The 11,326-nt window shown below is 38.1% G+C and overlaps 1 protein-coding gene across 9 annotated transcripts in view; it reads right to left on the bottom strand.

The window, feature by feature from the left end:
- HDAC9 (histone deacetylase 9) overlaps positions 1-11,326 on the bottom strand; it is a 906,012-nt gene that overhangs the window by 713,766 nt on the left and 180,920 nt on the right. For 3 of the 9 annotated variants that reach the window (XM_048213040.2, XM_048213045.2, XM_048213044.2), the window contains exon 1: positions 7,614-8,314. The exons of 3 other annotated variants lie outside the window; for them this stretch is intronic. Coding sequence is in view for 3 of the 6 variants with exons in the window: in XM_048213044.2 (XP_048069001.1) it covers positions 7,614-7,629 (16 nt within the window). In the remaining 3 variants the exon portion in view is untranslated. Of the gene's footprint in view, positions 1-7,613; positions 8,315-11,326 lie in introns of those variants that run through there. 3 more of the 9 variants (XM_057304376.1, XM_057304375.1, XM_048213043.2) reach the window with 2 other exon arrangements.

The following is an 11,326-nucleotide window of genomic DNA, read 5'->3' as shown; positions in this document are numbered from 1 at the left end:
ACTCTCAGATAGCCCTCTCCAGTTCTGCCATCTTGACAGTGATTAATCCCTAACTGGACCAGCCCTGAGAGAGAAACCCTTGAGTGTCCTGCTGCCAGGGCAAGTGCAAGTCCAGATAATAAACATGGTACTTCACTCTTCCTGAAGGAAGGCACAGCATACAAAATCAATCTCACTCTGTACATTCCTTGTCTCGTCTCCTTCCGTGTGTCTGTGGATAAAACCTCCATTGTATCACCGTGTTTAAAACACTGTCCTTTTGATCTTAGGCTCATCCTTTATCCAGGGATGCAGACAGTCACAAAAGATGTCTACTCCTTTCTAATGTTGTCACTGTCCTCACCACATGCCTACATTTCTCAGTCATTGAGCTTGTTTTATTCCTTCCACCCTTCCCCTTGAAAATCCACCCTAAAGGCATAGGTTTTTTTTTATTTGTGGTAAAAACACACACACACACACACACACACACACACACACACACACACAGCATGAGATCTACTCTCATGACAATGTTTAAGTGTCATGTACAGTACTAACTATGACTACAATATTGTACATCAAATCTCCAGAACTTTTCTTCTTGCTTGACTGAAATTTTATACCCATTAAAGAGCAACTTCCCACTTTTCCCTCCCCGTGACCCATGGCGACCACCATTACTGCTTTCCTTTTCTGTGAGTTGACTTTACATAATTTGCATAGATGGAATCAGGCAGAATTTGTCCTTCCGTAACTGGCTCATTTCACTTAGCATAAGTTACTTAAGGTTAATCTGTACTATAGTATATGACAGGATATACTTTCTTATGGCTAAACAATACCTGATTACATGTATGGCACATTTTCTCTATCCATTTTGTCTGTTGATGAACATTTAGGTGGTTTCCACCTCTTGGCTACTGTGAACTGAATATTGCAGTGAATACAGGAGTACTAATATCTCTTTAAGATCCAGATTTCAACTCTTTTGGATATATACCCGGAAGTATGTTCGGTGGATCATATGGTAGTTCTCGTTTTCATATTTGAGGAACCTGCATACTGTTTTCCATAGCAGCTGCACCATCTTGCATTCCCACCAACAGTGCACAGGGGCTCCAATTTCTCCACATCCTCACCAACACTTGTTATTTTCTGTTTGTTTTTTTCTTAATGTCCACTAACAGCTGTGAGGTGATGTATCATTGTTTTGACTTGTATTTCCCTGATAATTAGCAATAGTGAGCATCTTTCCATACACCTGTTAGCCATCTGTATTGTCTTCTTTGGAGAAATAGTTATTCAAGTCCTTTGCCCATTTTAATCAGGTTATTTATTTATTTATGTTTGCCACTGAGTTGTAGGAGTTTCTTATATTTTTTGGATGTTAACTCCTTATAAGTAAGGTAAATCGTTCATAAATATTTTCTCCCATTCTGTAAGTTGCCTTTTCATTCTGTTGATGGTGTCCTTTCCTGTGCAAAGCCTGTTTATTTTTGCTTTTGCTGCCTGTGTTTTTGGTGTCATATACAAGAAATCATTGCCAAGACTAATGTTATGAAGCTTTTCCTCTCTATTTTTTTTCCCGGGAGTTTTATAGTTTAAGGTATTAGACTTAAGTCTTTAATCCACTTTGAGCTCATCTTTGTGTATGGTGAAAGATAATGGTCTAATTTCATACACACAGGCATTTGAAAAGCTCTAATTTTATATCTTGTTTAGGCATATATACATATCTAGTAAACTTTAACACGAATTAAAGAACAATAAACAAAACTTCAGAATTGTGTTTACCCTTCCAGGGTGGGGAGTTACAGAGGAGACAGCACTGATAACGGTTATATTAGTTTCCTAAGTTGGTTATGTATACCTAGTATTTCACTATATTTACACACACGCATACATACAATTTTAGATATATGAACTATTTTATAATAAGGTGAAAATAAAAATGTTTATTTTTAAAGGGTAAAAAAGTATCTTTATGCTTTTTTTAAAAAGTACTTTTAAAAAAAATCTAATAACTTCTGAAATTATTTTTTAATTCCAAAACTTCCCTAATAGACACTTTAGCATAAGAACTTTACTTAAAAGTTTCCAGCTCTGATGTAAAAAGTCTAACATCCATTGGGTGGAGCACTGCCCTCTACTTCTACCCATGTAGATAAATTCTATTGAAAACTAATTCTACGGAGGCAGTTCATACAAATGCACTTTATTTACTCACTTCTTTCTATTAAATCTCACAATGAAAGCAAAGTTCAAAGATTACTTGCTACACCAACTTATTGAAAACACAGATAATGAACAAAGAGATCCCCACACTCTTACAGAAAAACTGTAGTCAGGAACTACTACTGCCAATGCCTGGTGGTGGGTGTTGAGCAGGGCTGCATCATCGTCGATGTCGTTTCTCAACCTCAGCACTATTAACATTTTGGGTCCAATAATTCTTTGTTGTGTGAGGTTGTCCCGTGCACTGTTGGATATTTAACACTACCCCTGGCCTCTTCCCACTAGAAGCCACTAGCACAGTAGTCCCCAGTTGTGACCTTCAAAAAGGTCTCCAGGCATTCCCAAATATTCCCAAAGGATAAAATTGCCCCCATCCCGCAGGTGAAAACCACTGCCCTTTGTGAATGACACACCCTAGAGAGAGGTGCCCTCAGCAACATCACGCAGCAGCCTTGACAATGGAAATACAAATATGAAAAAAGTGCTAAGTTCAAGCAATTTACACATTAGGGGAAATAAATTTAGACCAGCATGAATAACTTATTATTATTTCCTCGAATACCATACAGCTACATGAAAATAAAATAAGGAAATTTATAAATATACTGCCACTTAACAGGACTCAAATCTTCACTGATGTATTCAATTAGTCAACAGTAAAATTGATTAGTCAATATGTCAAAATGCAGTAACATTTTAAAGAAATTAAATTTTCTGGCTATTTATTGTGTGCAAAAAAGCTCCACATTACTAAATCCCATGACATTTTTTGTTGATTTATTAGCTCTTTAATTAGCATTAGATATGAGTAACGATTCATTTCTTCTGAATATTCTGTTTTTTGTTTTCCATTTTTTTCTGGCAGCTATTTATACATCTCCTTTACTCACCAATTCTCCTCTACCTGCCTTCTAAATTTTGTCGTTTCCCATGGTTGAGTACTGAGCCCTCACCTGTTCTCCCTTCATACCATCTCCCCAGGTATCACATGTATTTTCACAGCTTCATATACCATCTACATGCCATCGGTTGCCTCCTTGATGTACTCCTTCAAAGTTCCAAGAGCATCTCCATTGAGATGTCCAAGTCTGCTCATCTTCCACTTTGCCCCATCTTCATATATGACATCTCCCTAGATCCTGCTGCTCATGCCAGAGGATCAGAATTGACATTCTCCTCATCCTTATTTTCACGTCTGATTATTTATCAAATCCTATTTATTACACTGGATCTCTCAGTTCTGTCCACTACCCTCATCCCCACTGGCACTACTTACTGGAAGCTACCATCATTTCTGGACAAGGCTACTTACTGTAAGAGTTTTCTAACCTGTTTCTATATGTCTACTTTTGCTTCGTGAGATCCTATTGTCCACTTTTTAACTAATTTAAAAATAGTATTCAGATCATGCAACTTCCAGTGTAAACTTTCAATCATTTCTGATTACAGTTACAAAAATATGCAACTCCCCACCGTGACCTAGTAGGCTCTGCACAATCTTGACTCTGTTATTTACACCTCTAAGCAACTCTCCCCTTTTTAAACATTTCAACCATTATGGCCTTTACTCTCTTTCTCAGAGAAGCCAAACTCCTTACCACTTGGCACATGCAGTTCCTGTGATTTAGAAAGATCTATGTCATTCAGGCTCACCTTAAAGTGAGCCATCTTTTGCTACAGACTTCCCCTAATCCCTCAAACTATATATGGCATGCTATATAAATATTTAACATGTATCATATCACACAATTCATATAAAACCCCATGAGCGCAGTATCACTTTACAGGTAAAGAAATCGAAGCTTAGGAAGGTTAGTAAGATACTTCAAATACTTACTTTGAAGTAAGATACTTCAAATCACAAAGTAAGAGAACTTGAGCCACGGCTCTCTGATCTCGGAGCTTGGTCTCTTACTAACACACATACCACCTCACCAACATAGTTAGTCCAATGAAGACAGGATATATTTTATGAACTACAGCTTCATTCACTTCATACAGTTTTGTTCAGCCACTAGTCTCTAAGCCTTCTGAGGGCAGAAGCTGTGATTATTGATCTCTAAATCTCCAGGGCAGGTGATACTCAAAATTTATGATGAAAGAGTCTAAAGAACAAAAAAGAGAGAGAGACAGAGAGAGAGAACTCATCTCAAAGAAAAACAAATGCCTTTTTTATTCAAGACTTTTAATAAAATATTTAATCCCCAAAACAGCAGTGACATAAAAGGGTGACAAATATTAAAGATTAGGACAGAAAAGTAAATTTGGAAGCATTAGGGCATTGATATCTCATCACCAGTGGGGGTGACCAAAGCCATCAGAAATTATATCAGTGCATAAAGAAGGTGACCACGACACGCAAAATGGCACTTCTGCATCTGTCTCTAACCATAGAGAGATATGGAAATTTCCAATTCTGAATCCTTCACAAGTTATGAGCGATGTGTTCTTATGAGATAAAGACATTAGAGAAAAGAAAACACAGGTGATGGAACAATTCTGCAAAAAAAAAAAAAAATGGTTTGCAGTCACCAGTACTAAGTAGCCTCTTTGCTTTCTCAAAAATTTAAGAATCCAAGGATGCTTTATAACTACGATCTTTCCAACTTTACTCCCTCCCCCACCAGCAGTCCCAACTCCATTTATCCCCTGCTTTCTGCAAAAAGATAGCAGGATTTCAAATCTCTTCCAATGTTTTTATAAGTAAAGCTTAGCTGATCCTATCAAGATGACAAAAGTTCTGTATCCAATGAAGGAAAAATAAAGATGAAAGATTGCTGAATGCACCCCGATTGCCTGATAAGAGAAGTCAATTATTTTATATCTGATGTTCTCATTTTTAGCTGGAAATTCCAGACGGTGTCCCTTTCAGGAAAGGAAAATTTTTTAAAATACCATTACTCCCTTGGAGGGAAAAAAAAAATTCTCCAAAGTTGTGAAATTAACCTCTTCCTTCATTCACACATTTAGTTCTATTTTTATAGTTGTACCAGTAATCTAAAAGAAAAAGCACTAAAAGTCAATCCCAGGTTTCTAAAATGTCTGACTGTGCATGACCCAGTTCTCTTCAGCACCTCCCAGAAGATTCAGCCAATTTTTATTTCGGCAGCACATCAATGTTTATCATTTGTTTTACAACAGTGCTGCATGTTCTTGAAAATTGACGCAGATGAATTTCACCCATCGTTTACAAAAACTCAAGAGAGACAAATGGCCTTAAAAACTACAACTGCCACTGAGGCATGGTTAATTTACTGAAAGAGCATTTCTTTTTTTACCCCTCTCAGTTCGATATTTACTTCCTTACAGTGGTCTCCACCCCCACCCCATCAGCCTCTTTATTTGTCAAGATTTCTGACAAATTTCCAGCTTATAATTAGGCATTATGAAAATTCACCGTGGGAAATCTATTGCTAGACAACAAATGCTTTTCCATTCAGTGTGCTTTAAAGGAACACTGATGACTTTCACCTTGGGAAGGCTGAGAGCAAAATTATGGATGCATTTTGACTGCATATGTATGAATAAACTGCTTTCTAAGGGACAAATGCTCTAAGAAGTGATTAAGTCAGACAGACCTGGAACAAAATCCTGGCTGTCTCTTATTAGCTGGGTAATCAAAGGCAAGTTGCTTCATCTCTCCGTGCCTCAGTTTCCTCATCTATAAAGTGAACATAGCAACACTACGTGTCATGTAGGGATACTAGGGGTATTAAATGAGAAAACCACCCGGCGTCATGCCAGGCACATAGCAAACGCTCAGTCAATGGCAGTCATTAGTATTTTTGTTAATAACACAGAGAAAGAACAGAGTAGAGAAGGTCCTCGCCTCCCCACTTGTGGCCACCTTCATAATTTCACCATCCTCATTACTAATGAGAAAAGCATCTACGCAGCCTGCAGCCCTGGAAGGCCAGGGCAGGCCTAGAGGATTCTGTCTCTGGGAGAAAGGACAAGAGTTCAGATGTGAGGCAGCCTCCCAGGCCTAGCAGCATTGCCTAAACCCAATGACAATACACCCCTTCTCAGGGATGAGAGGAGCCCATGACTCTCCCCTCAAACTGACTTCTCTTTGCTCTGTGAGCAGAGACAAATTTCTGTTCCTTCTTCCTCAAAGCAAGAGGATGGACAAGACAAGCTCTGATACTCTTTTCAGAGAGAATTAATTTGGAGCTGGTGGGTAAGAGCAAGAGTGAGGAGTTTTCAGGAGCCCAAGAGAACTAAGATGTCCCCATGGACACTTTTCCTGGCCTCATATCATCAAATAATCAAAAGAAAACAATGGTCAGAAAACAACCAAGTATGCTCAGACACAGATTTAGCTTTTTGTCCAAACAGAGCTCATCCCTCCCATCACTCTAATCATTTCAGCAAACAGTTGTGGAGCTAACATACAGTGAGTACTCTCTGTTCTCAGCACTTTGCCAAGTCTTTACGTGCACAGATGGTCTCACTGTCTCCTATCCTCAAAAAATCAATACTATCATTTATCGTCATTTTTCAAGTGAGAAACTGAGGTATAGAAAGATTAGGAAACTTCCTCAAAAACACTGGATTGCATGAAACCAAAATTTGACCCCAAGCAGTCTAGCCCCAGAGTCCACAATCTTCACTACTATCCTCTAATCCCATTCCCATTGGCCAAACAGCTGGAAAGTTGAGCTTGCTCTCTCTGGCTCATAATGTAATTTTCTGTAATGATATTTCTCTAAAATAAACATATTACTGAACTGATAGGAGCCTTGAGGAGATTCCAGTCCTCTTTCATTTAATGTTAAGAATTGGCACATTTAAAATATTGCAACCCTACTAAAGTGGGGAGCACGCCACAGAGGTGTGCATGAAACAATGTGGACCCTGAGTCCCTAACTTTGGAAGCTGTATGACAGGGCACTGGCAATCTATGCACTCTGTGCTCTACTTCTGCTTGTATTTGAGATTTTCCATAATAAAAAGTTAAAGCAATACAAATTTAAACCACAGGCAAGATAACTGAAGATCTTAATCCGTTTCAGGATCCAGAGGGACATTTGGGTTCAGTAACTCAATGTCTCTACTGACAATTACAAAGTCTGGATTGCAAGAACTAAGAGTGCAGGAACTTATTTATCAAAAATTATACTAGTACAAGAATCCTCCCCGCTGAGTATTTTACTCTGACCTATGTGGGGCAATGAAGATATTCTAGAAGCTGAATCTTCTGCTCACTCTCACGTTTGTTGTTCCTGGAACTACTGCTGCTAATCGGAAAACCTTTTGCTTCCCCTTCCTCGTAGCAGGTTTATCTTTTCAGAGCCTACAAACTACTAGAGACTATTTGCATAATCCAACTTAAAAACTTCCACCCCTTTAACCTTCTTACAGTTCTCCTAAAAGATTAAAAGAAAGAAACTTACCCGTTCTGTTGTACATTCCCTCTTTGCCAAAGTGTGCTGTGGTTTCGAAAACTAGCCCAGTCCTTCTGAACTTTTCTGTATCCGTTATAATATTAAAGAGCCACAAGGAAGGGAAGTGGTTAGTCAACTTGCTAATTTTATCAGTCCCTCCCACTGGTTAAATAGTACCTGATGCTACAGACCCAAAATCAGTTTTCCAGCTCACTTCTCTGCTACAGCATGACTGTATAAAAAACAGTCTAACTTGAGGGGAAAGAGAGTGACAATACCTAGTTCGTAGGCATGAGACAGTTAGTGAATGAACATTTTATTACTATTAATAAGAAGCCTAACAGACTACAGAAACCAGCGATTTTACACAATGAGGAGGAGGAAGAGAAAGAATGTCTGTCAGCTCCATACTCTAAGCACACTCTCAGCTGGGTGGGAAGGGGAGTGATTTTTTTAATGTGATCAGAGGACGTGTGGGAAGTAGCTGGTGTTTCATTTGTTGATAAATTTTCTGCCCTGGAATGGAGCCAGTTTACTGAATATAGAAACTTAGACAACTTGGGGCCCTAGTTGGACAATTCTCTTCCTCTGGAGTTTAGCAATTAAAACACAGGACCAAGTAGCAGACATGTGCCTCTGGACAAGGGAAAATTCAATAAATGCCTTCTGAAGAAGCTCTGAACTGTTTTCTAGTTGCAAATATCTGTATTAAATGAAAAGAAAATATAGAACCTAAAGACAAATTTTAATGAAATAAAATAATTCTGATATGACGATTCAACTCCAAAAGATTGCAATATATAAAACACTGACACCCCAGAACTCTGTATCACACAATTTTTTGAGCTATTTCAATGTGTGGCATTTGAATTAAATCTGGAGTACTCGCTTTGAAGTGTATGTCCCACTGTATCAGGAAAAAGAATTTCTCAAAATCAAAACATTATTGAAGTTCACTAACCCTTGCCTTTGATAGGCTAAGAAATTGAAAATTTTAGTTCCTTCAGAGAACTTCTAGCAGTTTTTATACAATCACATGTGGTGATGGTATTGCAAAAAGAGTTAAATTTGGTAAACTAAGGCAAGCTAAGGAAACTAGCGATTCATTACTGTCATCTCTCCTTTCTTAGTATTTCCCCCTACTCACCTAATGAAACAAGAAAAGGAAAAACTTTGGAAAGCTATTGAATTTGTTTTCCACTTTCATATAAGCTGGTTTTCTAATGAGAGCTAAGAAAATGTACTAGGACTGAAGTCAAATACCAGTCATGGCTTGTTCTGAGATGCCAGCTACGATTTGCCTTGAAGAGCAACAATGGCACAGTTCTAAGCCCTTGAGGTCCTATCTTTGTGTCTGTCCTGACTTTAAGAGGAGGAGCAAATACGTAAAACCAACATTTCACATCCACGACCCTCCCACTTATATCTGTAGCTTCTGTATCTTCAAGGAAGGAAGGTGAAAAGACACGGAGGTCTCGAGCAAAAAGAAGGGAAAGAAAAATGAAAAAGAGTCACTCGCTCCTTCTCAAAAAGGAGCCTCCCCAGGATTCTACATTCAGACGAACCTCCTCAGCCTCTTACAGAAGGCTTCCTCCTCTATTCAAACATGCCAACTTGCCCCGCTCCAAAATCCTAGAGTATATTTTATCATCCTCTCAGTCTAACCATAGATTATTTCTACGTAATATCTTTCTAAAAGACTGTAAACCTCTTCAGGACTTCGATACATCCATGATGCCTACCCAGAACATTAAGCTTATCAAGCACACAGCCCCACATTTGAAACAAGTATTTTGCAATGCTCTTTTGCTAACCTAAAATGAAACTCACAGATTCTAAATCCGACCTCTATACAGTATATTTTTCAAAATCAATAAAGAGCTCCCATGCATGAATATTTACATGTCTCAGAAGTCCTCTAATGCTTGCCCTACTATGCAGTGAGTAAATCAAATTGAAGAGGTGTAATAAGAAGTCAGTCTTAAAAGAAAGGTAGGCAAGTGAAAGACTGGACAGTTGAGTGCACATGAGCATAAAATCTAGTGTTAAAACAATAAACCAGACTTACCAGCACATGATTAAGTAAAAGGGAAATAAGATTAACTGAAGTCCAGATAACATGCTAAGGCAAATTACAGACCGCAGACATAAAGAAAACATGAAAAATGATTAATATTCTCTTGCAGGAACTGAGAACTATTCCTTATTCATAGAAGATTTTAAAGGAGCATGAACTTTCCTTTTTTCAATATTGAACAAGGGAGCTACAAATGCATGCTGATAGAGCTGTGTATGTTGGTTAAAATACCATGAGCTATGTTGTCGGTGACATGATTTTCCAAATGGTGAACAATTCGTCATAGTGTTTCTAATAATAAAATGTTAAATTATATGATAGTTGTAGTCTTGGAAAATTCAGTGTACACTAAAATGGAATAAAACAGTTTTTATATGTGAAGCAAAATTTGTTTTTAGCCTCAAATAATTATAAACAGGTGTTTCACCCACTATCCAAAGAAATAACTGAAATGCACGACACAAGAAAAATTTTTCCAGGTGTAGCAATGTCCCTCACATTACAAAACCCTCACATCCATGAGACTGGCCCATTAAATACTAGAAGCACCCCCTGAATATTGTGGCAGCCAGAAAACATTCCCACAATTTTCTGATCCTTGACTTAGAGACCAGGACAACCTCATTAAAAACCACTACCCTAGACAATCCACCACCCTTGGCAAACTTAATTGCTTCAGAAGTCAGGAAGGAACATCAAGAAGTGAAGGAAACCAGGGAAGGATTACATTAAATGAAAAGCACAAGCCTCAGCTAATGTGGGCTACCATCAGCTCTTACCCACTGTTCCCTACAGATTATGAGTAGTACAGAGACTGCCATCTTTCAAGAGACAGGAGACCTCTAGATTTTTTTATTTTTTATTTTTTTAGATTTTATTTATTTATTTGACAGAGAGAGCACAAGCAGGGGGAGCGGCAGGCAGAGGGAGAGGGAGAAGCAAACTCCCCACTGAGCAAGAAGCCCAATGCAGGGCATGATCCCAGGACCCTGAGACCATGACCTGAGCCAGAGCTAGACACTTAATGGACTGAGCCACCCAGGTGTCCTAGACATCTAGAATTCTATGCGAAATTTCATTTCAAAAGATTGGTAACACTCAGGATAATACACAAATTTTCTGCAGGCTAACATGATCTCTAACATGAACCACCTGGTCAATTAAAAAAATAGCAACATTTATAAAATACATAATGTCGAAGATATGATATTTAGTGTAACAAGCAGGTGACCAAGCACTCTGATCTCATTTTGTAGAAACAATTATATGTGAATTATATAGGATCGACTGTGGAGTATCTGCCAACATGTTAACAGGCATTCTCTACTGATGTGTGTGTGTGTGTGTGTGTGTGTGTGTGTGTGTGTGTGTGTATAATTTCTTTTTCTTTTTACTTTTCAGTATTTTCTAATTTTTCTAAAATGAACACATAAGGTTTTACAATAAGAAATAAGCAATAGAAAGTATACTTAGTTTAAAATATTAGAGGACAGTAGCTATGAAAGTTCTTTGAACACAGTAAGAAAAGACCACAGTTAAAATGTACAAACAAATGAAATTCCTCTCAAATACTAAATTCTGCTCCATGTCAAGCACTGGCTAAAGACCAGATGTAAAAAATTAAGCTGCCTGCAAATGAGAAGAA

The sequence above is a fragment of the Ursus arctos genome, unplaced genomic scaffold (assembly GCF_023065955.2).
Source record: "Ursus arctos isolate Adak ecotype North America unplaced genomic scaffold, UrsArc2.0 scaffold_3, whole genome shotgun sequence".
Taxonomy (NCBI): Eukaryota; Metazoa; Chordata; class Mammalia; order Carnivora; family Ursidae; genus Ursus; species Ursus arctos.
This window is presented reverse-complemented; position numbering and strand designations above follow the sequence as displayed.